This window comes from Strigops habroptila, chromosome 10 (assembly GCF_004027225.2).
Source record: "Strigops habroptila isolate Jane chromosome 10, bStrHab1.2.pri, whole genome shotgun sequence".
In the NCBI taxonomy this organism is placed as follows: Eukaryota; Metazoa; Chordata; class Aves; order Psittaciformes; family Psittacidae; genus Strigops; species Strigops habroptila.
The window spans coordinates 33,562,912-33,589,057 of record NC_046359.1 but is presented as its reverse complement, the minus strand read 5'-3'; the positions used below and the strand labels follow the sequence as shown (position 1 = coordinate 33,589,057).

The 26,146-nt window shown below is 44.9% G+C and overlaps 1 protein-coding gene across 1 annotated transcript in view; it reads right to left on the bottom strand.

Annotated features, from left to right (window-relative positions):
* Nucleotides 1-211: 211 nt before the first annotated feature.
* The window catches only part of LOC115613909 (TOG array regulator of axonemal microtubules protein 2-like), a 43,547-nt gene continuing 17,612 nt past the window's right edge, over nt 212-26,146 (bottom strand). The window contains exons 8-10 of the mRNA XM_030499976.1: nt 16,206-16,211; nt 5,579-5,795; nt 212-360 (exon numbers count right to left, since the gene is read on the bottom strand). Coding sequence (XP_030355836.1) covers nt 212-360; nt 5,579-5,795; nt 16,206-16,211 — 372 coding nt within the window. The remainder of the gene's footprint in view (nt 361-5,578; nt 5,796-16,205; nt 16,212-26,146) is intronic.

Here is a 26,146-nt window from a genome sequence, read left to right as displayed (position 1 = left end):
CTCTTTGCTGGAGGTGGGTCCTGAGATGCCCCAGTGAGATCTCAGCACTGGAGCTCAGGCGCCGTCTTCATCTCACACACTGCACACCTCTGCAGCAGCCAGGCAGACCTCCGCCAAATACACCTATTATGTGTATTTTGCAAGAGGGACAAGCTCAGGACCTTCTGGTCTTTGATCAGCTACTGCCCTGCCTATTCAGAGGCATTCCCTCTTAAATATTCCCTCTGAAGACTTCTTGACTTAGAAATGGAGATTGGCTGAAGTGCGCAATACCTGAGAGATGTTCTGTGACATCTAGCAGAGCTTGGCCCCTGAGGTAATGCACTCGCTGGGCAAGTGTTTGCAGCAGCAATGTGTTATCTGAAAGAGAAACATTAATCTGTGCTCACTCTTCTGAGGTTATCAGGAAAAAGGTGGAAAGGGGGAGAGAAAGGGCAGAGGGAACTGCATTTTGTGAAATCAATTTCTGCCAGTTTCTGAGTCCTTTTCTTCTTCTTTCCTTCAAGCTTTCTTGCAAAGATTTTAAATTCAAAAGGAAAACCTCTCATTTCACATGTGTAAATCCAAAGGTGACTGCAGCACAAGGAGCTGCGTTAAACATTTTACACCAGGGCCCTCAAAATTTAAATCACATGTAAGCAGTGGAAAGATTTTGTGTCCCAGAGCTTTGCAGAAGTGAATCCCTCCTTCCCCTAAGGAAAAGGGTGAGAAGCCTCAAAAGTCCACACATCTACTCACACTTTAAGGATAAGCTGCTGCTAAATCTTTACATTATCTGTGGCAACTATGGACAAGACTCCATATTACTCTTATAAAACACAGAATTACTGCTGACCGCCAACACCATCCACTCTTGGGGGCTCTTAAAGGTCTCTTAGGTTGGTTTGACAGAGAGACTGGAACACGAACTGACTTCCCAATACGTGTCTGTCACGTGTATTTCAGTTTTTCCTACGTTGCCTGTCGTTGATTTGGGTCTTGTTTTAATTTACGAACTGTTGCCTGGATTGGTCTGCAAGCCTCCAGTCTTACTGCTTTGATAAACCAAGCAAACCTTTTCTTGGAGGCAGAACGCGCGTGGGATGTGCTACGATACCTCATAGTGTCACCAGGAGTGGCACCAGTAAAGCAGGCAACCTACTTCTTTGTGAACCACTACAGAGCCAAATCCCAAAATGGTTTTAAGTAGCAGTATGGTAATAAGTGTTCCCTTCTGCATAAGATATAAAAAGGAAGTCCCTAATGATCCTCTTGCAAGCATTCAGTAAAGAACTGATCCTACTATCCTCATTAAGCTTCTGGTTGGGTAACTACGCTCTTCTCATTCACCTTTTTCAACAGGCACTTGACTTTTTGCCTCACACTCCTGCAGTATTGGCAGACACTATTTTACGCTGGCTGTTCCTCCCCAGAGAGTTATCTTACAGCTGCGGCTTTGGAAAAACCACCCTGAGATTCAGATATGTTGAAGGAGCACAAAATGTCAATGAGTCATTAATATGGGTATTTACAGAGATTTTCAGGGGAACGCTTCGGTTTTGGGTGCGTGAGGGGGAACTGTTTGTTTGCTTGGTTCTGAGGAATGTAAGTGTATAGGCACTATTCACCTTTCAATTTAACATTTAAGTTGCCCTGTGCATTTTGGAACAGTAAAGCTTGAGTCTGTAACAAATTTACCCAGCCATTAATTTAGCTGCCTGAAGAGACCTAAAGACAGAGGAGTTTTTAATGGCTGTTGGAGGCAGCAAGGTGGCAGGCAGTTCAATTCTTACTAACTCAGCTTTAATTCTCTGCACTACATATTAACTAAACCAGCTGGCCACAGGATGAACAGTCCAGCACTTGCCATATGAGTAGAAGAATGTGCTTCTCCGTGCTCTCATTTTCACTGCGGCCTCCTCTTTGCTACATGAACACCTACAGGGGCAATACCCCTTTCCCTTTGCAAAGGGCTGGCTCCTCTGGGAGCTATTGGCACTGCTGGCCTGACTCCCCAGCCTGACATCAGGCACTGGACATCTGAAGGACATTTCTTTCATGGCAGAGGACAGGGTAAGTCAAGTGTCAGAGTACTCCAAGATCTATGTCTTGGTCCCATTGCAGCTGGGCTTCATTTGCTGATTTGCCCTCATCTACGGAGGCGGTTCCCTCCAATGGGATTAGGGTCCCAGGTCACAGCTAATGAATGTATGCGGCCTTCAGCTGGCACATCTAAGCCAATGTCAAGGTTAAGCTAAATAAATGAATCAGGCATTATTTGGAAGCAACTTAGTCTGTAGGTAGAATTTTGGCCTCAGTGATGGGGTTTGTTTTGGTTTGGGTTTTTCTGGGGGGAAGTTCATTTGTTTCTTTTTACATTGAGCGATCAAGCACTTTTCTAACCAGCTTGCATTTTTGCATGGATCATTAAAGGTGACAGATGAGGAAGTTTCACATAAAACTCAGAATATAAGGCATGTCAAAATAGAGTCTCAAAGCAATGGCTGGGCTCTTAGCTATTAAACCCCGTGGAGCAAGACACTGTTCACTTACTTTAAGTTAGGAGGGTTGCACAATCCTTTAGAGTTCGGGAGGGGCTTGTCATTTGCCATTTGAATTTAAATTGTAAAGGCAGACAATTTTGAAGCATATGGGAAGGTTTCATGCATGCATTTTGCAGTAGAGCCTTCCTTCCCCCACTAAAGTGCTAGGAGTTGAATTTTGCAATATTTATGATTCAGTTGCCTGTCTGAATTTTTGCAAACATTGAAAAAACTGAGCAGCACCACAAAAAATATATCTCACCTTGTTTGCTTGGACCTGTCTCTGGGTGAAGTCAGTGTGATGAGACACAGATGTGCCTTGCTCTTGTTCTGACATCTGCCGGCATGGAAAATTTACAGTGATCTCTCAGAATTGGCGAGAGGGGAATGACAGAAAGCTTCGTAGAAAATCCTGAAGGGATCTGCTTGCTGCATCCTCTATTAGCAGGATTCTGCAACTTTTCCCTAACCTTCTCTCAGGCACCACAGAAAACGGATAAGGGCCAAGAGCAGTACAGGTCTCATACCCTTCTCCCCAGTTCATGATCAGGAGCGGGTCAGCGAATTCATTGAGTTCACAAAGCAGCTGATATGGAGAAAGTTGTTAATTCCCCTTTAAGACCTATCTCTTCAACACTAAATTTTTCTGGCATATTCCCCCAGTGCTGCATTTTCACAGCTGACATAAATCTGTGTGGAAAGGGAATTTACAGCAGACCTTGGCTATGTTGTTATTGACTATAGAAATCTTGCCCCATGCAGAACAACATGTGGAACAAGCCATCATTTACAGCTGGATTTATACCTGTTTGTGCTACAGAAATGAACTTGGCAAATCATAAATTTCCTTTTTTAAAAAAAAGAAGACAAAGAAGAAAGATGGAAAATAGACAGAATCAGCTAATACCTATAATGTAGAGCCCTCCAGGAAGCTGTTCTGCAGAAGCTCTGATGGGCCAGAATCCCTTACCACCAACAGCAAAGCAATTCATTTGAGAAGTTGAATTGGGCCCAGCCAAACTCCAAAAATCCCTTTGTCCCTGAATTCTAGCAAAGTTGTACTCCAGGGTTTATTGTTCACAGCAATACCTTTTGTACCACTGCAGGTAAGCAGCACAGAGCCAAAGGCTCCTCAGGCTTTGAGGAAATGCTGGTAAACACTGAAGCCTGCCTGGGATCTGGTGCATAAGGACCAGAACCAGAACCTTATGCTTCTGGTTATCCACCAGAATATATAGGTTATACACCACAGCTTCTGGTTATCCAGCTCACCAGCTACAGTCCAGAGGAGTTCAGGTCCTTTGACCTACAGCAAAAATGACACAAGTGATCTGCAAACATGCCATAGAGCCCAAACACTTCTATGAGGAGCTTGCTTTTCTGTAGTAGATTTTAATCGGTTGCAGAGGGATTCTTCAGGGGATCCAGCTTCTAGAATAAAGTGCATAACGATAACTGAACAGTCACAGAGAACCACACTTGCTACAAACTTGGGTCTGGTTTTCAACTGTGTCCCCTGGCTTCAACCAACCCTACCAGCCCCTTCTTCACTTAGAGAGCCACCCTGTTGTCTATCCTTGTACTCATTGTTGTGAATCATTCGTGTCAACCATAAAACTGAGGTGAGAGAACAAATACCTTAATATAATCCCATTCTACTTTACACCCATCATTTTAGTTCTGCTTTTCTGACTCCCTTATTTTAGGTTACTGCCTCCAAATTAAGGCAAACTGAAACGTGTGGCGGGTAAGGGGAAGCAAGGAGCTAACTTCAGGACAGTATCTCCATATGCTTTTAAGAAACACATACCACCCACATGCATATAGTCAGTTTCTAGACCAGATCAAAAGGGAGTAATTCCAAATACTCTGATCAAAAAGGAGCTGTTAAAAGCTGTTTTGATGAAATGTAAAGACACCAACACAGACTTCTGTAGTATTACCCATGAAGGAAACTGCCACTGTATTTGCCAGTCCACAGCATGCTAACACATAGCCTTTGGACAGCCATAAGGGATGGGCTGGAGGTGTACTGCACAGGGCAGGTACTTCCAGCCAAAATGAGCCTGAGGATCCCTGGGAACTTCAGCATGACACTGGTAGGCAGCAGAAGACCTGCTGCACAAACTGCAGTGGGCCACATGGTTCAGGACACAGGGCAGATCGGGACCTCACCCTCTCCATACTGCACGTACTTATTTTACATCAACAGGCATACCTATGGCTCTATGCTCAAGCATCCAGAAAAGGGGACAATGATGGTCTCCTTACCCTTGTCTCCTTACCTATCTCAAAGAAGGGAGCTAAGGCATTTCTAACCCCAAACATGTGGAGACCTCCAGGCTGACTATGAAACAAGCATTGCAGCCTTCCTTCATCTATGATATTTCATAACACTCTATCTTATTAAATTCAAAGTCTCAATCTTTGAATTCAAAAGGACATTTTCATTTGGGCGTTATATAGCTAAACTACTACCTAAAATTACAAAATGAGTAACCGAGTACAAAGCTTCTCATATTAGGGTCAGAAAGGGCCAGACAACTCTGCTGAGGGAGCTGCCCCTACACATGCATGGAACAAAGCCCAGCAAGACGAAAGAGCCTCCACCACCCTTCTGACCATGCGGGAAAAGCACATTCCTGTCATCTTCTTTTAGTGGATGTAAACTTAGCAGCATGCACATCTTCTCAGCCAATTCAATGAAAACAAAACACATACAGTTTCCCAGGAAGAATGGAGGAAAACAGTCATGATAGGTGCTAGTCATTTCCCTCATGCTCTTCTGGCAGGAACCTAAAATAATCCCTATAATGTCCTCTCTACTGAATAATCAGATGTATGATACAGGTGATAAGCAAGATCCATTCAGCTGCACGTGTCCGCATGATACAACAGACTGGGACAGACAGAATGCAGGCAGTACTTCCTAACCCTCTTGCAGCAGATGGATACTTTCCACAGATGACAACAGCTATCAACATATTCAGTGTTCACTTGACTCTGAGGTGGAGAAGCCGCAGCTGAGGAGAGGCCATGCCAGAGGTCAGCCTTACCTAGCTGAGCAATGAATGCTTCCAGTGCTTTCACAGCTGCAGCAGAAATCCCTGGGTGCTTTGAGTTCAGGTTGTCAGTGACTGCTTCTACCAGAGACACCAGCACTGGGTGTAAGGCATCTCTGAGCACAGATGTCATCCAAGACAGAGCCTCCAGCGCCTGCTGCTTCACTTTCTTGTTGCAGTCCTGAATTCTCAGGACAAAAACACCAAAAATCTGTTAAGAAAACAAACAACATGGACTGGATTTAAATGTCTTTGATTCAAGAAGGGATGTGGGAACAAGTACCCAGCAATGTAAAAGATGAATGGAATCCTTTCTGTCTGCTCAGTGCTTGCTACCACAGTTTCACTCCTTTCCTGTACCCACTGTAGTGTTTGCACAACCTCATGCTGGTTACAAAGATTTGTGTGTTCTATGAAGAGGTTTAGGTGGGGACAGGATAGACCATGTGCTGTTTCTCTTTACCTACTGTAAGTCTTTAAATTAATCCCATCTGAAGAATGCAAAATAGAATCTTTGGTATAGAGGTATGAAAAAACGATGCCTTTTTTTCCATACAGGGGTCTCAAGCACTGAGGGTAGTTCTGATTTTGCCAGAACCAGGGCTGGAGGACATCCAAGTTTTGCTTGATCTCAGAACCTGCATCTGGAGAACTGCAGGGCTCTGAAGACCTTTCCAAGACCCAGACCATTTGTCTAGCTAACAGGCAGACTTCTGAACTTCACTGTGTGCTGTGCAGTACTCATTAGAGCAGGTTCAGTCCCTTGACAGCCACGTTATCGGGCACCATCTTCTGGAAAAGGGAAAAAAAGCAGCTGCAGGGAGAAGAAGGAAGAGAAGCTCTGTCTCTATCTTCCTCCTATTTCCAAAGAGAACAGAGGACCCCCAAAAAAGGTGAGAATAGTCTTTCCCAAGCAGGAAAGGGATGAGGATAGAAGCAACCAGAAGGGGATAATTTTCCGCTGGAGGCTGAATTCACAAAGCTTCTTCCAGCTCCACAGTGCATGCAGCAGGGCAGTATTCCCAGAATACAGGCAATTCATGTACTAATTATGGTTGCCTTGTGAATCTTTTGCATAATAGGCAATTTTCCTGGCATTACTACTTCCTTCTTCTGTTGCAAAGACTTTCTTTCTAACGACACCAGTTCCCTCACTGCCTGCAGATAAACAGTCTGAGGATCAGCAGTTCATTCCCAGGAGCAAAATGATTTAGAAGAAGAAGAATCAGATAAAGAAAGATTAGGCAGGTTTAATCTTACACAGATAATCTCTGTACTTGCATAAAGGAGACATTTCTCCTGCCAAGCATTTACTTTCTGCCTTATTGTTGCCATAACATCTCCCAAGTCACTCAAGGGAACAGACTGTTTCAAATACATATCAAATTTTTGATGACTCATCAATATACTCAGCATTTTCTGTTTGTCACACCTAACACAGGAAGGAGAGAAAGGAATACAGACTATTACTGTCTCTTCTTCCTTGTGAATAAACAAAGGAAAAGTGTTAACAGAATAAGCTGATATTTTAAACTCATTATGTGCAACACCTTCAGGAGAAAGTATTACCTATTCAGCAAAGAGAGAGATTTAACTCCACTTGTCATCACTGCACTATGCTGTCAGCAGAACACGAGAGGCAAGAGGAGAACCCATGGCAACAGGAAAATACAATTTCACTCTTACATTTTGGTAAGCTTCTGTGGGATCGAAGAATCCAGTGGGACAAGCAAAAGATATCTCCTGCTTTGCTGTCAGGGCTTATTTGCAGTGTCTTGCTGCCATTGCACAATAATTTACCTTTCTTTACTGGAGGAGAAACCAGGACAGATCACCTCACTCATGCTTCCTATTTATTATCCTGTATTACAGGTATGCGCATGAGCAGCTGGTTGCTCATGTGTTTTTGGCATCTATTCATGGGAATTAACATTACTAATTGAAGTAAAGTGGTTTGTTGGGGTTTTGGTGTGGTTATGTTAATAGGAAACATTGTACAAATAAGTAAACAAAATTGTTTCACTAATCTGAGCTCAGCTATTCTCAATAAAGAATCGCTCAAGTCACAGGAATTCGGCAATGGTCCTTCTTACTGGGTAACCTCATGTTACCCAGTACACTCATTTCCCCAGACAACATTACCTACACTGTGAAGTAACTTTCTTAATATTTGCTTTACCTTCCACTCTGTTGTGGTTTTATTATTCCTGGACAAACAGTTTTCATATTTTAGGAGGTGAAACGAAGATCATCACCTTGTGTCCTGATGACAGTCCTGAGCAAGCTTCACCAGAGCACAAACAAGCACCTCGGTACTGGAACATGTGCCTGACAGGTGCTTCTGGGCTCCAATTTGCTCCATCGTGGTCAGCAGGTGTTCAGCCGCACACTTCCGCACCAGGACATTGCGGTAACTGCAAACAAGAGAAGAAACACTGGGGCAGAGGGAAAAGGAGGGCCAGAAGCACAGGTCTCAGTCATAGCGTGCTCTCTGTCATTGCTGGGAGAAGGAGGCATGTGTTCTCGCTGCACTGCTGGACACCTGGGGAAGATTCTGTCCTCAGATAAACACAATGTTGGCATTGTGCAGAGGCACTACCTGCAAGGAAGAGGAGGAACTCAATCTCCCTGGATTAGCTGATACTCAATCTCTTGCAAAATTGACTCTGAGAAAGAGGGAAATGGAAGACAATTCATGCTGGCTTTTTTTTTTTTTTTTTTAAAGGCAGAACTTGCTTCATTTAACCCCTGACACTTGGCCTGTGAAGGCGTCTGTGAAGTGACTCACCACCTCAAGGCTAAGATGCAGCATAAATTAGACTAGAAAGTGGAGCTCTAAGGACACAAATGGCAAACTCCTCTTGGAAGGGGCTGTGCCTGATGTGCATGCTGTGCCACACCCAGCAGTTACTTCCCCACATGATTCATGTGCCAGCAACGAGCCTCCTTATTTCACAAGTTAATAGCATAATGATGATGCATGGTTTTTCCCAGCGCCTCCGTGGTCAGTGTTATGAAATATCAAAGGGTGCTCACTGCTGCAATTGCCATTGTCCCTCTTCCCGCAAAGCCACAACACAGTATCACCACCCTTTACAGGGACTTTCACTTCCCCCTCATTCACCACCATATCTAGGCAGTTTTGACAGACTGTGAGAACAAATAGACTGTAGTAGGGCAGAAGCAGATGACGAGGAAGGGCGCGAGGCTCATCAGAGAGTCTAATCACCGCGTTCTCAGCAGATGCAGGAGAAAGGACGCTTCCCTCCCATCATTACCCTTCTGCCTCCCATCCCTTCCCTCTACCCACACAACTTAAGGTGAAGAAGACCACTAAAACAACATACTGGATTCCACTAGCCATGAGAGCAGTCATTGCTCGTGCAGGAGTCACGTTCCCCACCATGATCCCCAGGCACTGATTGGCTGCTTTCTGAATTGACATGTTGCAGTTCCCCATACTCCAGAGCAAGACCTGAGCAACCACATCCACAACAGGGTCCATGTGCTTCTTCATGGTCCTGAAGAGCTCTCCAAGAGCGCTGATTGCGAGGAGAGAAACCTTCAAGCGGAGGTTGTTCACCTGGGAAGTCATGAGGGGAGATGTAAGAATCACCTTGTAAAGAAAATCAGTTCCCCTAGACAAGCATCACAGGACACAAGAAGACTTCTCGCTGTGTCCAGGTGCAACATATGAGCACAGTAAGAGCAGAAGACCTCAAGCACAGAAACACACTCTGATACCAACTTCTTCAGTAGCCTCAGGTCTGCTTCTACAATACAATGTTAATGAGACTGCACGCCTGAAAAATACCGTTTCATGTACAACCAAGTGTGCTCCTTACCCCATAGCATACCCTGCTTTGATTTTCAGTCCTTTTGTTGAAAATAAAATAGAAAATTAAGGCAAGGGCTGCTTTTAAACTATAAAGGCATAAATCATAAAAATAAGGCACACACAGAGCCAGCTTCCCAGTCCATAGGGGAGCCACAGCCATCTCACAGATTCAAAGTGCCACAGAGCTCGTGCTCACTGGGAGGCAGTGGTGCCCAGCAGGGCTTGCTACCCCAGGATTAAGCTGCCGAGAGTTCACATACCTCCCTGTGGCACCTCCCTGTTTCCCGGAGCACTGGGGACAGAGGCACCTGGTGACTTCCTGAGGAAACACCTCCATCTGCCCCCGGTGAGCACCAAGCCCCAACCACCACGTCCTGCTGGGCTTGGGCAAATCCCCAAGGAGCAACCACCAGGGAACAGTGATACCTGACACTCTAAACCTCACAGTGCCCAGGTTTCCATTTACTTCAAATATCCTAGACAGCAGACAGCTGACTGCACATACATTTTAGCACACTAGTGGGAAAGTAGAAGTTTATGGATATTGCTATTTTCCAAGCATTATGAATATTGACTATTTAGGGGTACCTGCTGGCTGTATTTCAAAGATGCTGAGGTGACATTTATCTGTCATCAAATGTACTTGTTTGCAAACTGTGCAATGCCTAAGCTGTCTCTTGTGGAAAAATGCAATTTCTGGTGTAGATACTTGTGACAAAAAAGCCTTCCAAATGTGAACTGAGAATATGAATACGTAAATATAGACGAAAATTGTCAGCAAACACACTCTCTTGATGATAAATACACAACATAGAAGAAAATTCAGATGACAAATGCATTTGTAATGAAACCTATTGGTCATCAAAAGAACCATAAGTCAACAATTTCATGCCTTGCACTCTAAATCTCATTTTCTAAAGTGTAGTTGAAAATATCTGAGCTGTCTAAAAATACTGAGTGTAAGTAAGTGTTGCACAGAATCTATATGAACTGCTATGGACTCCGTAGGGGTTTTATGCTACTGTGCCTGTTCTGCAAAGTAGGGAGGAACTGTAAAATCAAAACTATTCAGATGGAGATTTATTTGGATGTCACTGATGGCACTGTCATGGACATCAGTGATGTCATTCTATGAGTATGTAGAATATTCTGTAATGAATATAGAGTATCCATGTTCAATGTGAACAGAGAGCCACATCAGGCTACTGTGGTCAATTCTGAAAATCAGAGTAGCATCACCAGAACATTCAGAGTATCATTCCAAGATTCTTTTTTCTTAACTCCCTTTCCTCAGGATCATAAGACGAGGTAGGCTCCCCACAAAGGAGAGATGAGAATCACTATGGACTCACCATCTGGTGTACATTTACTGCAGGCAGCGAGCAGCCTGAGAGCAACAGGCAGCCTCTCCTGTATATCATCTGCTATGCACAGCCACCCTATTTGGGTGGGGTGACAGAACAGGCACCTCTTGATCCCAGTTTGCACTGCATGCCGTGGGATGAGAGGCTTGCAGCTGTTAAGCACTTCTAGGTTCAATAGCATGATTGAACCAGGTCACTAATTCCCATGCAGAGACAACCCTTGCTGCAATCTACAGGAAAGAAGCTGGCACAGCACAGCAGCACAAGCAGAGGGCTGAGGTGGTAAGTGGCTAATTGATCATGGGGGTACACATCTGTGCACAGTAAGCACACCATGCCAGACTGCACCAGAGCTCAGCCCCAGAGTTACAGCTGCCTCCTGGCACCAGTGTTATATTTGGGACTGTCGGTATGGGCAAAAGCTTGGGCTTACCAGTGAACAGCCAGTTCAGATCCTATAGGCCAGGATGGAGGAATAAAAACATCTGCAAATAAACAGCCACGAGAAGTAATTTGCTGTTTCTTAACACGCACACAGCCAGTAATTGCAGCTGCTTCTTACTTCCTTGCTTCTGAAAGACTCATCTGCTCTCTGAGAAGAAGTCCCAGAAAGGGAGTTATGTGAAAACAAGTGGGAGAGACATTGGTCATAATGAATCAAAAAACTGAGAATGAGAGGGCTGTGAGATACAGCAAGAAAGAGAACAAAGGCAAAGCAGGCTCTCCCATTTTACTTTGCAGCCTCGCTTACATTCACATTATAACCTTTGCTTCTGTGCTGCCAAGCATGCACTTTGCACGTGTTCACTGATGTGTAACTTGCTCTGTCATGCAGATCTGCTCTAAACAGGCCTTCATTCATAAAGAATGCTTCTTGCACAACCTTAGCACTAGCTCCCAAATGGTGACCTCTGCACCAGGGAAACCACTCAAGCAACTGCTCTGTAGCTGTCAAATGTGGTCCCAAGAGAATCCACTCCCCAAGACGGGAAGATTATGATTTTCAGTGACAGTTTGTGCCAAGCACTGAACAGTCACTGAAAAGGAAGCCTGCTCATTCCTGTCCTTAGCCCTTACCCTTCCACTCCTGTCCTTTGAGTCGTCATCACTTTGAAGGTGAGGGCTCATGAGATGATCCATCTCCTTGGCCTGGATAGGTGGGAGGTGTAACGGGGCCGCAGGTTCATGTAATTCTCTGTCAGACTTCATGCAACCAACAAGATTCTGGAGAACAGGTGAGATGAGTTCACAAGTGCGGAGCCCTGATAAGACACACATATAGATTGGGTATGAGAAAAACAAGGCACATGTAACTTCTCCAAAAAGATGGGAAGTACTGCCATATTGCACTGGCAGCAGAAATGACATTACTTTTTTGCCTATCAGACTCAGAACCATAGTGTGATAAAGGCCTCAGCCCTTGGTTTCTGGTGAGCAACCATGTTTGATAGAGAAGAGCAGAGAGATGGAGATTGCCCTTGCCAAAAAGATTTTTATCCGTTCCCATCCATTTTTATTTTAGTAAATGTCCTCTTTTTCCCATTTATTTGTTACTTATTTGGCAGCAGCAACACTGAGCTAAGGGACTTAGCACGTGTGGTTTGAGGTAAATGACTTGCACAAAGGAAACCTCAGTTCATTACTCAGCATTCAATTTAGCCTTGTGCTTTCAAAGAACAGATAGTTCTGATCCTGCATAGGCTGGATCCTTTTTAAGTGTCTTCCTCTTTAAATGGAAGATTCGCAAGGACTTCCTGTCACACAAGGTTCCACTATTTCTCCCCATGCAAAAATTGGCAATGTTGATGAATGTACTTCAGATCTCAAAGGGTTTGGTTCAGAAATTGCTGCAATGGAAGGTTTTTCTCCTTCAAGGGTAGGAGGAAGGAGTGGGAACATTTCTCATTTCATGCAAAATGCCTCATTTTTCTCTTCTCTTTGTGCCATTAAAGAGCGTGCAGGAAGATGAAAGGTATAAGCACATGGCAGAGGAATGTTTTCTTTTCCTGATGTGCTTTTCCAGGGCCCCAAGGTACCCCTCCAGCTCCTGCCATTCATAACTCCATGCTGGAGTCGTTTCCACTGGATCACCAGAGCACATTTCCTAGTGACTGAGCTCTGGGGAAGCCATCTGAGCACATCAAAGAATGGAAAAAAGTTACAGGATGATTTTCAACTGAACTTTCACAGTGCCACCCACGTGGGTCAGGATTGCTATGGTCATTTTAGGACAGCCATGCCCAGTACCTACCTAGAGGTTTAAGGATCTCTCTTCACCTCCACTGCCTGACCTTAGCCTTAAGAAAATGGAGGATAAATGAATATATGAGGAGACAGAATGAAACATGGGAGGTAGCATTAAAGGAGGCAAACTTTCTTAGCGTCGTCATTCTGATGAAGGAGGATACACATCCTATAAACCAACAATATGCAAAGCTGACTAACTGCCATTAAACTTTCTGTTCCTGGAGCCACTTGGAGCTCATCAAGCTCCAGCTGAAACACAAGTCAGAAGAGTCACGCTTCTCTTTGGCCCTTAACTGCCCAGTTCTGCTGTCTGTCTTCTTTTGGAGCTCAGTGCCTCTCCCTGGTTCATGCATCCTTTCTGAACCAGCATGAGATGTTAAGCTAGTCTGTATACTTAGGGATGCCAGGTATCCAGAAACTATCTGCCATGCTAACATCAGCAAATGCACATCCCATGGGACTAGTGGAATTGTAGACAGTGATATAGCGTGCAGGGTATATCAGGGTAAAGGAAGTTTATGCTTAACCCTACAGGTTGGTGCTATAGCAAAACATGACACTTTTCAGCTTCAGTCCCTGCAGTCCATTCCCTTACTGGTTTGGTTGCTTTCACTTTGAAACTCTAGAGATTTCTTTTCACCTTCAGAGACAGACTTCAGTCACCATACAGGGCTTGGGCTTCCTGAAACGTATTATCCCACTTCTTATGGCCTAAAGTGAGAGGAAAAGGAGGGATTTTGCAGAGCATACCCTAGGATAAGAGATCAGGATGGTAAAGCAGCAATAAAATTCCTGTAAACATCAGTGAGTGCAGAAGGATGTCAATGTGAGCTGCTTTTGAAAATCCACTCACAGGTGCCTCTGAAGCTCTACAAACAGAATGACTATCACGTGGAAGCTCAGCACAGCCAGAAGGATCAGTCACAGCCACAGTTCATTTAAATTGTTATAGAAGGAAAAACACATCTGTGCTCGATAGCAGAAGCAAAGGCAGGTCCCTGTTAATGTGTTCTGTAAGCTTAAAACAAATAACAAAGAATGCCTGTACAAGAACTTTAGATACCCTACTATCAATCAAACTTACAATCAGATAAAATGGTATCCTCAAGCAAATTTCAATAGCAATTTTTCATATTGCAGCAAGGCCCGGTACTACTCCACCCCCGCCCAAGAGACTTAACTCTGCTCAAAAGCTATCAAAGCGTTCCTCTGGAGTAAAGCAATTGATTGCAGAAAAGCTGGAGTTACCTGAGAGAGTTAACCCACTTCTGGCTTTCACCCTTTTTGTTCGTTTAGATAAATTCACACAGACATCTTATGGTCAAGGAATGAAGGTGCTTCAAGGGTTTTTATAGCCTAATTCCCTTCTCTTTCAATGAAAGGCAGGCACTAAACACCCTTAAAAATACAAATGTAGATCTGTTTTGCTGTGTTACTTTAAAACAAAGAATGGAGGACATGGACTCCTCCAACAGGTCTACGTCCTTCTTGTGCTGGGGGCCCCAGAGCTGAACACGGTACTCCAGGTGGGGTCTCATGAGAGCAGAGTAGAGGGGGAGCATCACCTCCCTTGACTTAGAACTTAAGTTCTAGTTGGGCTTTGTCTCTTCTAATTTTCTCCCTGCAATACCTCACAACATCCTTGTAGTCCTCCTGAGTTGCCTGCCCCTTCTTCCAGAGGTCATGAACTGTCCTTTTTTTTCCCTGAGTTCCAGCCAAAGCTGTCTGTGGGACTCATTGAGAGTGGGATAGGGCATAAAACAGGGATTAAGGTGTATTTTCTTTGGTCTCATTGTATAGAATGAATATGACAAGATATGATGTGGACTTGCTCAAGCAAGTCCAGAGGAGACCACAAAGATGCTCTGAGGGCTGGAGCACCTCTGCTGTGGAGACAGGCTGAGAGAGCTGGGCTTGTCCAGCCTGGAGAAGAGAAGGCTCTGGGGAGATCTTAGAGCAGCTCCCAGTGCCTAAAGGGGCTACAAGAAACCTGGAGAGGGGCTTTTGGCAAGGGCCTGCAGGTACAAGACAAGGGGGAATGGCTTTAACCTGACAGAGGAGAGATTGAGATGAGACATTAAGAAAAAATTCTTCCCTGTGAGGGTGCTGAGGTGCTGGCACAGGGTGCCCAGAGAAGCTGTGGCTGCCCCATCCCTGGCAGTGTTCAAGGCCAGGTTGGACAGGGCTTGGAGCATGGGAGTGGAAGGTATCCCTGCCCATGGCAGGAGGTTGGATCTAGATGAGCTTAAAGGTGTCCTCCAACCCAAACCATTCTATGATTATATGATTATATGATTTTATGATCTAAGAAATATGCCAGTGGTGATTTTGGCTGGTTAAGGTCACCTCCTAAATGAAGCCGAGCATGCCCATTGCTTAAGGTATTAAAAATGCACAAGAGAAAACAGCAAGTACCAGAAATGAGTGTATCCTATAGCTAGGATAGAATGCTGCCTGTGCCACTGACTTACCCTGTAACACAAAGTCCCCCAAAGGCTTAATTTCCTAAATTCAGAGCATAGTTCCTAATTCAGGCCAGCTACATGATATGGAAAACCCTAAATTGTAGCTATGTAAGGCTACCTTTCTCCCTTGCATCAAAATCACAGTCATTGGAATGATAATGGCAGAGCAATTTGCCTGCAGCCTGGGGGAAGTGCTGGATGTGCAGGATTCATCTTCTGCCATTGCTGATAGAAGCAGGAAAACAAGCTTGTGCCATTCTCTGTACAGAGAAGAACAGTGGCAGCAGTTCACTGCTGAGTGAAAAAAAGCGTTAGGAAATGGCTTTCTGAAGAGGCAAAAACAGAACACAGCTGCATTTGAACAGCTCCAGGCCCTGGTGATGTTTCAGTAGATAGTAACTGTACTCCTTGTCATCCTTCCTTCCAGGTTAATCAAAAGGAAATGCATCCTCTGGGATTTTCAGCTTCTTTGGATCATTAGCATGCAGTAAATGAAAACAGAGATTATTTAATGCTATCATTACTTTCCCAACTAACAAGCTATTTTTCTGGTGGCTTCCCAGTGCAGCGAATATACAGAATTGTATTTAATACAGTTGCTCAGTGTGATACTGCTTTGGGACTCAGCATTTATGTACCAGAGAGCCTGTAGTAAGGTCACTAAAGTTTGCTTCTCCTCCCTTTGCTTGGGCGTAAAATGATTCCACTTGTATCTCACATCCTTTGGAGTGAGGTGCCAATATTCAACTTAGCAAAACACAGCAGTTTAAACCATCAGCAAGAGCAGACTTGATTACCATCCTGCAGGGATGAACTGTCAACCCTCAGCAGCCATATAACACTGATCTAAAACTCAGCAAGAGCAGACCTGGGAAGGTGTTTTGAGTTCAACTTTCCTCAATTCTACCTACAAAACAACAATGTGAGCTCAGGAAGGACCAAAGGTGCAGTTTTTGCTTTTTTGGCTCTGGTCAGAGCCTTGCTTGGCAGAGCAAGGGGCATTTGAGCAGGAGCTGAGGAGGGACTTGTCTGTTTGCCCACATAGTGCAGTAAATGAAGCCTTGGGAGCGCAAGGGTGGCACGTGAACTGCGGTGGGAGCTCTCACTCTTTGTCGCGTTGCATGCCAGAGGCCAGACTGTTGTTCTTATGAAAAGAAACTTCCCTGTCAACAAACCACCCCATCTGCCCTGCAGCTCCCACCTATCCTCTCCCCTCCTTCCATCTGCCATCCCAAGCATTGCTCTTCTTCCACACCTCCCAGGACTGTGTCTCCTTCAAATGACACCAAAACTGCAGCACACAGCTGGAGTCACCCAGCAGAAGCCTCCCTCATGTGGCTTTAAAGACTTTTCCAAAGAACTTTTTGAAAAGAGAAAGATAAGGGGAAAAATCATCAAATCTTTCTCCCAGATGTTATTGCCTTCTGAGAGACACTTGCACCAAACAACCTCCACTAGGGCACAGTAAAGGCAACCCTTCTGCCTGGCTTCTGCCAGCCCCTGCCAGAGCATCGCCTTGCTGAGAAAGCAACAACGCATGAGATAGGGCTGTCCACCAACCTCCTTCACAAACATGCGTGTCCTTCACTTTGGAAAGCTAGTGCCATGTTGTTAAACTTGAAACCCCCCCAGGAGCTGTAAAGCCCCCCTGCAGGTTGATTCCCACAAGGGAGTAAGGATTTCTGCTGCTCCAGACCCTGTGCTTCCAAAACTGGAAGCACGGATGGCCATTTGTCAAGCCAGACCCCTTCTCCAGGAGGACAGCAGGCTCCCCCTTTAAGATGCATGAACCCAGCAGGCAGGCAGTGTCACATACCAGGAATAAACAAGGCTGCATAGCAACTGCTTCTCTGAAGAAATCTTGAGCATGAGATGTAAGGAATCTTTTTGCCTGCAGGGCTGGCAGCACCCAGACCTTCAGGCAGGGACACACTCTGAAATGCAACATGCTCCCAGTCACTCCCTGCCGGTGGCTGCTGCATGAGGTTCATCCTGGAAGCTTTGCACAATGCACAAGCCAACAGAAAAGTATGTAACTGATAAATGGGAGGGGAAGACTTCCACCTCCTTCGCTGCAGGATTTGATGACATCTCTGTATGGTAAATTGCTTAACTAGGCACTGTGAGCTTGGAGCCCATCTAGGCTACATCAGTGTAAATCAGACCAGCACTACAGAAATTGCCACATTCAGGCAAGAGGGGGACTAATTCCTTCAGCCTGGATGTATCCAACATGGCATGGCCACAGCCACTGCAATCTCAACTAAATGCTGCCAAACTGGAATTCTCCACCATCCTCATTAAAAATATTTTATACTTCTCCCCTGTGCTATGGATAACTGCAATATGCAATGTAGAGATAAAATTGAGCTTTGCTACTGCACATGTTCTGTTGTTGCTATGCTCACTCTAAGGTACTTTCAAATGCAGAAAATACAATATTTTCATCATTTCTATGTCTAGTTTGGAAATCTTCCATAACAAGGTCAATGCTGCTGTTGTTATAAACACCCATGTACACAAAAAGATTCTGTGCAGAGATGCAAGGGTTTGCATGAGGTTCTTTGTTAGCAATGAGGAACAGCAGCTCAGCCTGTCTTTACAAAGATTTGGATGGAGAGTGTCCACAGGAGTGCTATAAGAAAAGGAATTCAGACACTTCAGACACTAAGCAACTAGTCCTGAGTATTTGTATCCAACCTGCAAGCCAACAGGTAAGTGGGAAGGGGCTCTTTACATATAAACCAATAATTCAGCTCCTACAGGGGAGAAGAAAAAAGGAGAAAGAAAAAAAAACAACACAGAAAACCAGCTCAGGAGTTAGCAATCCTTCTCCAACTAGCAAAGGCAGCACATGCACCCTGTTGTGGTTTGGGCAGGTGATTGTCACCTCACTTGGTAAAAGCAGCAGCAAGGCCAAAGGAAAGCATCTCCCTGTCACTGCCAAGCCACCCCTTCGTGCTGGCACTGTAGGAGTGAAGGATTCAGCCTTACAGTGAGTCATCTTCAACCACACAATTCTCTCAGCTTCTCCAAGGCTGAGTAATCAGATACGTGAGAAAATAACAACCCTATATATCACAGAATGGCAGAAAATGAGCTGACTACAGCTAATGTGTCTCTAAACGTGATAATTCCTGCACAGAACAGAAGCATTCTCCCAAAAGACGTCTCTTTTTGCTACAGATATGAGGCAGAGGACTGCCCTCAGACTCCAACACTGCTTTAGACAAAGCAAATTCTGCCTCAGCCATGTTGCAGGCTTCAGGCAAGACTTAATCTGCTCCAGCTCCTGTCTGCAAAGCAAGCGCAGCAAAAATGCTGCTCGTTCACCACGTCTCCCTCCCTGAGCACCTGCTTACATTTACTTTTCTTTTGGTTCAGTAATACTGAAGCTGATGGGACAGATTCAACCGAAGAGAAACTTGAAAGCCTACATGCTTAGCCTCAAAAACAGTAAGCAAAAAGTTTATTTCATGCTTTCTAGAAGGAAGAAGAAATTGCAGCCCTAACTGGGGAACAGAGTACCTTCCCTCCTGAGCCTAACCTCTGTGAGACCCACTTCACCTCCAGCAGTGTCATCCACGGGACCAGGCTTTTATACCATCTGCACACCCTGTAATGACAAATTATATTATGGAGGAAGGGGCAGTGTCCATGTGCTCCCATGAAACCTAGAAATGAACCTCGTGACAGCTATGACACCATTTCTTGAGACAGCCATGGGATAAACCCTGCGACGAGGTCAAACCATCCATCTCACCTATCCATCCCAAGCACCTCCACCAGTTTCCCCCCCCAAAAAAGAACAGTCCAATCATCCCTCACAAGTTAACAAAACAAGTTGCCTTGAAATCCCTTTTGTCTAGACACGAAGCATGGTCTCACTATTTCAACAAACACATCTCAGGCTTACTTGGCTAAACCTCCACACTCTGCTTGGAAGCCTCATAGCATCACAGGCAGGAGCACATGGTTGAGTAGGGCACTATCCACAGCAGCAATAGAAATCATGCCATGTTACATGCTCGTATCCAGAAACCTGCTCAGCTATTCCTCTCTGCATGTTTTCTCTCATGTGGCTCACTTGTCGGGCAGCACAGCCCTTCATGGCAGCCTCTTAACTTGCAGGCAGCTTCTCTTTTGTCCACAGGAACCTCTGCAGTATTGGGAGCCCTTGGGCTTTCCCCTTGGCAACCTCATTTGTTTATTGGGCAAGGATGATGGACAGCACATGGCATTCAAGTCCGTGAGGAAGACAGCCCAAGTGAGGTCTGGAGCTGGAGAGCTTATACAGACCTTCTGGTTACGTGACTGACAGCAGCAGAAGCAGGTTATTAATTTAGTACTGGAGGTGCCAGTGAAGCTTTGCAGACTGGTAGGAAAGAGCTGAGCTTCAGTAACAAGCTGTGTTCCAAAGCCTTCTCCACTGATAAAAATTAATGTGATCTGAAACATCAACACAGAGAAAAGCTGAGTATGAAGGTCTTTTATTTTTAAAATGTTCATTTTCATCAATCCTGAATTCAGTGAAAGGAAAAGAGAGGAAAAAGCTGGACAGAAACCAGGAAGAGTACAGATACTGCTGCATCAAGACCTCCCTGGCTTTTCTTTATTCATTAGACTGTCCTCTAATCAGCAGGGTCCTGGGGGCTTTGAGGGGGATACCACCTTCTACAACCCCTCCTCCAACAAGTGCTGGGATGACGAATAAATCAAATTATGTAAAGAGTGACAAGAGAAGTGCACAGAGCATGCACCTCAATGCCATGATAGGCAAGCAGAGAGGAGCTGTTAAGATAAAAAAACATGCAAGGTAGAAAACCCTGCAGCTTTGGCATTGGCATTTTCAGAAATCCCTGTTGCAGTGGAAGACGCTTGCATCACTGAGGCCAGTGCTGAGGCCAGTGCTTGAAACTAAAAGCTCATAAAAACAGTGCTTCAGTTTCCTTTAAGGAGATGTGTTTTGTGAACAAAACTCATGAAAGAAAACAAAAAGGGAAATTACAACTTTACGCTTCAAAGCATTCACACAGAGACTCAGAAACACTAAGGTCAGGGAAAATTATGACAGTAATACTTTAGACTCATAACTATATTGCACCTTCCCTCTGATGAGCCCAGAGCAGTTCGCATTACCACAAATGGCACTGAACACCTCTTCATGAAGTGACTCAAGCAGTGTTAAAATACACTAGGAAGCTGAGGCAGGCAAAAGTGCTCCAAACCTCACATGGGACCTCAAAGTAAATAAACTGCAGTGAGACTAGAAAAACAGAGCTTCTCTTGATCTAGCAGCAACTGTCTGTGGTAGGGTGTTCCACAGATCGAAGGATTCCGGGTGGAGAAGGACATAAGCCACACACACACACACACACACTAAACTGCTAGAAAGTTTATTACAAGATCCAGGATAGATATAAAATCCAGAGATATAACCAGCTAGAAAGAGAGATAACTAAAGGCTACCAAAGAATAGGTTGGGCACAGATTCTTACCCACCCACACACTTATACAGTGAACAAGAGGCCAGCTCCGGGGTGCATCGGGAAGAGATGGGGTGGCAGGCACTACTTTAACGGGCGTCCCTGCGGAGGTAAAGTCGACCACAAAAGGTAGTTGGATCCGCGTCCTTCTCGATCTCTCTCGAAGCCCGCGCTTTTTATATGTCAAAAGTGCAGACTCATCCTGATGCAGGGGGCCAGCCTGGGCCAGAAGGAGTGGCCTTGTTGGTTCTTTTTCCCGCGCACACTCGGTCTAACGCAGGGGCCGGTCTGCGCCAGGAGTGGCCTTGTCGGCTCTTTGCCGCACACACTCGTTCTAGATGATCGGGGTAGACAAGCACAGACCAGTTCCACAGTGTTAGACCCATCTAACACATAGGGTAACACTTGGATTGGGTCAGCTGAAGGAGAAAATGCAGAGGCATTTCAAAAAGAATAAGGGCACTATTCTTATCTAGAGGGGTATGATATAAAGAGCTGCCAGATTAGCATCATCAGAGCTTTACATGTGGGGATCGGAGGCTTTCAGACTGATGGACAAAGAATCTTGACTACAACTTGCAGAAGTTTTCTGATGGAGAATGCAATGATTCCACAAAATTGATGTGATCTGTGAAAATGTGCTTGTTTCAACTATTCCCTTGAAAAAGTAAGTTTTAGAAGGGAACACTTGATGTTTTTTCTCAGATTCTTTCATGAACTTTTAAAATAATCTCATTCTGAGTAGCCCTAATTCTACGCAGTGAAAACATACCTACTACCTACCTCAGACACATTTCCAGACCAGACCTTGATGAGACAAAAGCCTATTTCCAGTGCTTCTTGAACATATAGTGGTGGAGCAAAACTTGCTGTGTGCTTGGGAAGTCATAGAGAACATTGTAACTTCTGTAGGGGTTGGAAAAAAGGACTTCAGGGTGCTTCTTGGACATTCATGAGACAAAAGGACACAGGCAAATAATCTCCAAGCTGCAAGTGTGCCTTAGAGAACAAGGACAAGGTGTCCCAGATACACAAGCACATCCCAGCTCCAGTCCCCAAAGAGGACCCACAAACTGGGCAAGACTTCCATGAATCAGCAGGAAGACAGCCCAGTTTGGGATTGCCCAGAGCCCCTCTAACATCCTCTGGTGATCCAGGGCACTGGATCACACCGTGCTTTGCTACCCAATTCATTCAGGATCATGTGGTCCTAAACTAAGGCCACTTGGCTCCCCATGTTGCTAACGTAGTTAACTGCATATTGGCTAATTGCAGGCTTTAACTTTCTGCCAAACATGGCACATCACCGTCTGTTTGCTCTGGCTGCCTGAAGAGTCAGCAGCCACACGAAGCCACACCTCATCTGGGGAGGCAGAGAAACCAGCTGCTAGTGCCTGCCGCCTAGTGCAAGTCTGTCTTTCATCTGCTTTACCATGATAGAACTGTTGTTAGGTAATGGGAGGGAAACAAAACCAAAGCAATGACCATTACCTCAGGACACCCTTTGCAAATGTAAAGTCTGGGGGCAGATAAACACAGGAGGGCAGAAAAAAAGAAAGGCAGAGATGCTGGTTCTTAACATAGGCTCCTCAAAAGCAGGGTCAGCAGGACAGTTTGTTAACCCAGTGTATGCAATTACACCTCTCATATACCTGAGGGTTACATAGGGCTCAAAAAGCCAAAGCTTTCTCCCCCAGTTTACCAGAATCTAGCCCAAGTAATTTAAAAAACTGAACCCATTGCTATGTTTTTTACTGAATGCCCAGTCCCCTGAACATCAACATGGGTATCTGTCTTGGAGGCAGACCTGGTGCCCCTCTAAAGGAGTGGTGCACCTCTAAAGGGGTGGGCAAAGTCCATTAGCTTCACCAATGCTGCACCACGGACCACTATTACAGAGCAACATGTAGTGCTAACTGCAGCCCTGCTTACCTGCTGTGCTGCCTTGAAGTGCAACTGCAGGGATTACAGGCCTGTCTTGCTTTTAAGGGCTTCAGCGAGCTACTGTACACAGTGAGGCAGCTGTGCAACATCAATGCTGCACAAAAAATAAAACGCTTTCATACCACACATTAAAGCCAAGGCAAGAAGCGTGAATTGAGCCCCAGCAACACAGAAATCAGTCCTCAGACTTTAAAATCCCTCTGCTCCTGCAGAAAGAGGAGTTGCACTTCTAAGAGCCCCATTTTTCCCTTCAATGCCGTTCATCTGCTGAGCAGAAAATCTGTCAGCGCAGTTTGAGCTGCAAGGCTGAGGCTTCAGGACTGCATTTCTGACTTGAAGGGCTCAGGAAGATTACAAGCAGTGAACACAACCTCAAAACATGTAAAACAGGTATGTTCATGGTAATGGAGACAGACCACCATGGAGAGGAAGGATGAAGGGGCAGAGTAGACATGCTTAGAACCCTGGGAAGGATGAAGGGGCAGAATAGGCATGCTTAGAACCCCGTGTTTTCCCATGTTTTCCCAGGTGGCAACCACCAAACCATGTTTGGGATACTGGACCTGCTAAGCCTTCTCAGTACCCACCATAGCACTGACAGGTCAGAAAATGCCTGGCCCTGAATGTGCTGTGGGAAAAGTGACACAGAGAAGCAAAGCTGTTTCTTTAAATCTCACAAATAGCTGGAAAAGATCTTGTGTCATTCTTTTCTGAAAGGGAAAAATGTGTGATCATTTGGATGGAAAAATGGATGGAAATGGATGGAAAAGTGCTAGCAGATGAAAAGATATGTTCAGGCTATTGAACATGCACGTAATGAAAGTGATGGAGGCTTGAACTGGTGATAGAGAAGGGAGGAATTAGGCCTGCTACTTGTTTTACCTGCCATCAACTTTGAAGAGGTCCTGAAAAGTACTTTCAGCTTCCATCACTCCCTAATAAGAGCTTGGCAAAGAGCATTCCGTGAGCTGGAGGATACCCAGACTTACAGGCAGGTAATAGCCTGTCTCAGACACACGGCGATGTAACAGCTTCCTCCTCACTCTCCTGTACTGGAGGGTGTCCTGACAAAATAAACACAGAGACAAGACGCAATGAGGAAGGACCCCATTTCCTTGTTAACAGCTTTCCATTCAAATCCTCTATAGCTCCAGAAAGCAGCTGTCTGAGCACTATGGAAAGGAAAAATAGGCATAGGCTGGTGGATTTTTCTTAAATAATAAAAAAAAAAAAAATTACAAAATCTGTGTTTACAGACCACAATAAATTAATGGAGAACACTGCAGTGGTAGGTGGATATATTTCCTTTTTCACCTTCACTATTTAAAAGAAACCTCTGTGCTTACAGTGGAGAAAAAGTTTTGTACAGCTACCTTGAATTTACAGCTACCTTCACACACTGTCCCTTGTGTGAAAGGGACAGTGGATTTTGAGTTGGTTTGTTCTGTTTATATAGCTGCTCTTGAAATAAAATTGTACAGAATGCAATTTACCTCCTTTTTTCTTCACTGAACCTGCTGGGGGGGTGGGAATAGCAGGAATTAGAGGACTGAGTCTGACCCTGCTGAAATAGAACAGCGGCTGTGCCCAGCCTGTGGCCGTTTTGAGAAACAGCTCCTCTTCCGAATCGCATTATCCCTGTCAGTCTTGGGTAGAAAATGATTTCCAGTCACTAGCCTACAGCAGATGATAATAACAAATGAAAAATAGCCAAGCTACTGTTTACACTAGATGCCAGAAATGAAGTATGGGGGAATTCTGAGGGCACAGCACATTGGTGAGAGAACCGAGGAGGAAGGGCATTGCCCCTGCCCGCTCCAAGGTGGTGGCAGCACAGTGGGAACAGCTCATTTAGCAGACAGCTCTTTTTCATCAATCTGGTAGCTGTGTGCTGAGCCTTCTGTCTGAAGTGGAGTTTGCTCATGAAAAGAGGCAAACGACGAGTGTATTGGAATGCCATAAATCCTGTGTTGGCAGAGCTCAAAGCAATTCGAGCATCCATGCAAACTTAGGCCTTGTGACTGCACCTAGAGGCAGGCAAGTAATCGAAACATCATTACATCTAGAAAAGACCATGGAGTGCAAAAAAAGGGGAGAATTTGGGGGCAGGGAGAAAACCTACATGTGGAACTAGTGCTGGGTAGAGGTGACTGCTAAGCAGTAACTGAGCAAGCCGCCCCTCAAGGCCTGCAAAATAGATCCCACAGGGCCTCACCAAGAACATGGGTCAGCAGCTCAGTGGGGTGCTGTGTTTCGTAGTGCGTATATACCTTCTCATATCCTCTGTGTTCTCCAGCTGCAACAGTATGTTCTTCATGCCTGGTTGACAATCTTGTCCAGCTACCCTGCAAGCTTGGCCAGGCTGCAGATCCTTTCTGCAGTGTTTTCCTGAGAACAAGGGAAGTTCAGCAGCATACACTTTTCTTCCACAATGCAGTTTTCTGTGAGAAACTCTAGGCATTCAGGCACAGATAAGAAAGCATTCTGGTAAACTACGCATTTAGGGTTATGCCTTCGTTGCAGATGAGGAAACAGAGACACAGAACTTGGAAACTCAAACTTTCAGCCTTGACAGTCACTGGTTTCCCATCACTCAGCCCTGAAATACTTTGGAAACCACTGTGATAGCTTCAGATGCTAAGGAAACAAATCTCTTTCCATACACTTTACTCACGCTGTGTCATTCAATTCCTCACCTGAGTGAGAGTGATTATGTTGGCAATTTCACCATTATCTTAAAGCAAAGCCAGGACTTCACCATCTTTCTTGAACATAAAACTCCATCATCTAGCTAACAATATTTTCTAGGACTTTAGAGAGGCTTTTTACAAGACATGCTGCCTCTCAAGAAATGAGAGGACTAAAAGAAGAGTTTCCCAAAGGGAACAGCTCTGTGCTCTGCTGTGGAGTGTCAAGTGCTGCTATGTATCAACATGGACATTTCTTAATGCCAAATTTGACAATTTTTGAGCACTTACTGAAAGACAGTAGTGGTTTGCACGGTTTGTACCTAGAAGTAGTAATATAAGCATCCAAACTAAGAAGCGTCCTTGAAATCTGGGTCTAATGGCAAGCTTAATACGGTGACAGGCTCTGCTGAAGGCTCAGGCAGGGTCATTTTCTCTCTCTAGTTGCCAAAGATCTTTGGGTCTGTAGAGCAAACATTGACCATAAAGTCATAATAAACCCTAGGATTGATGGATCCTGCCTGCTAAAGT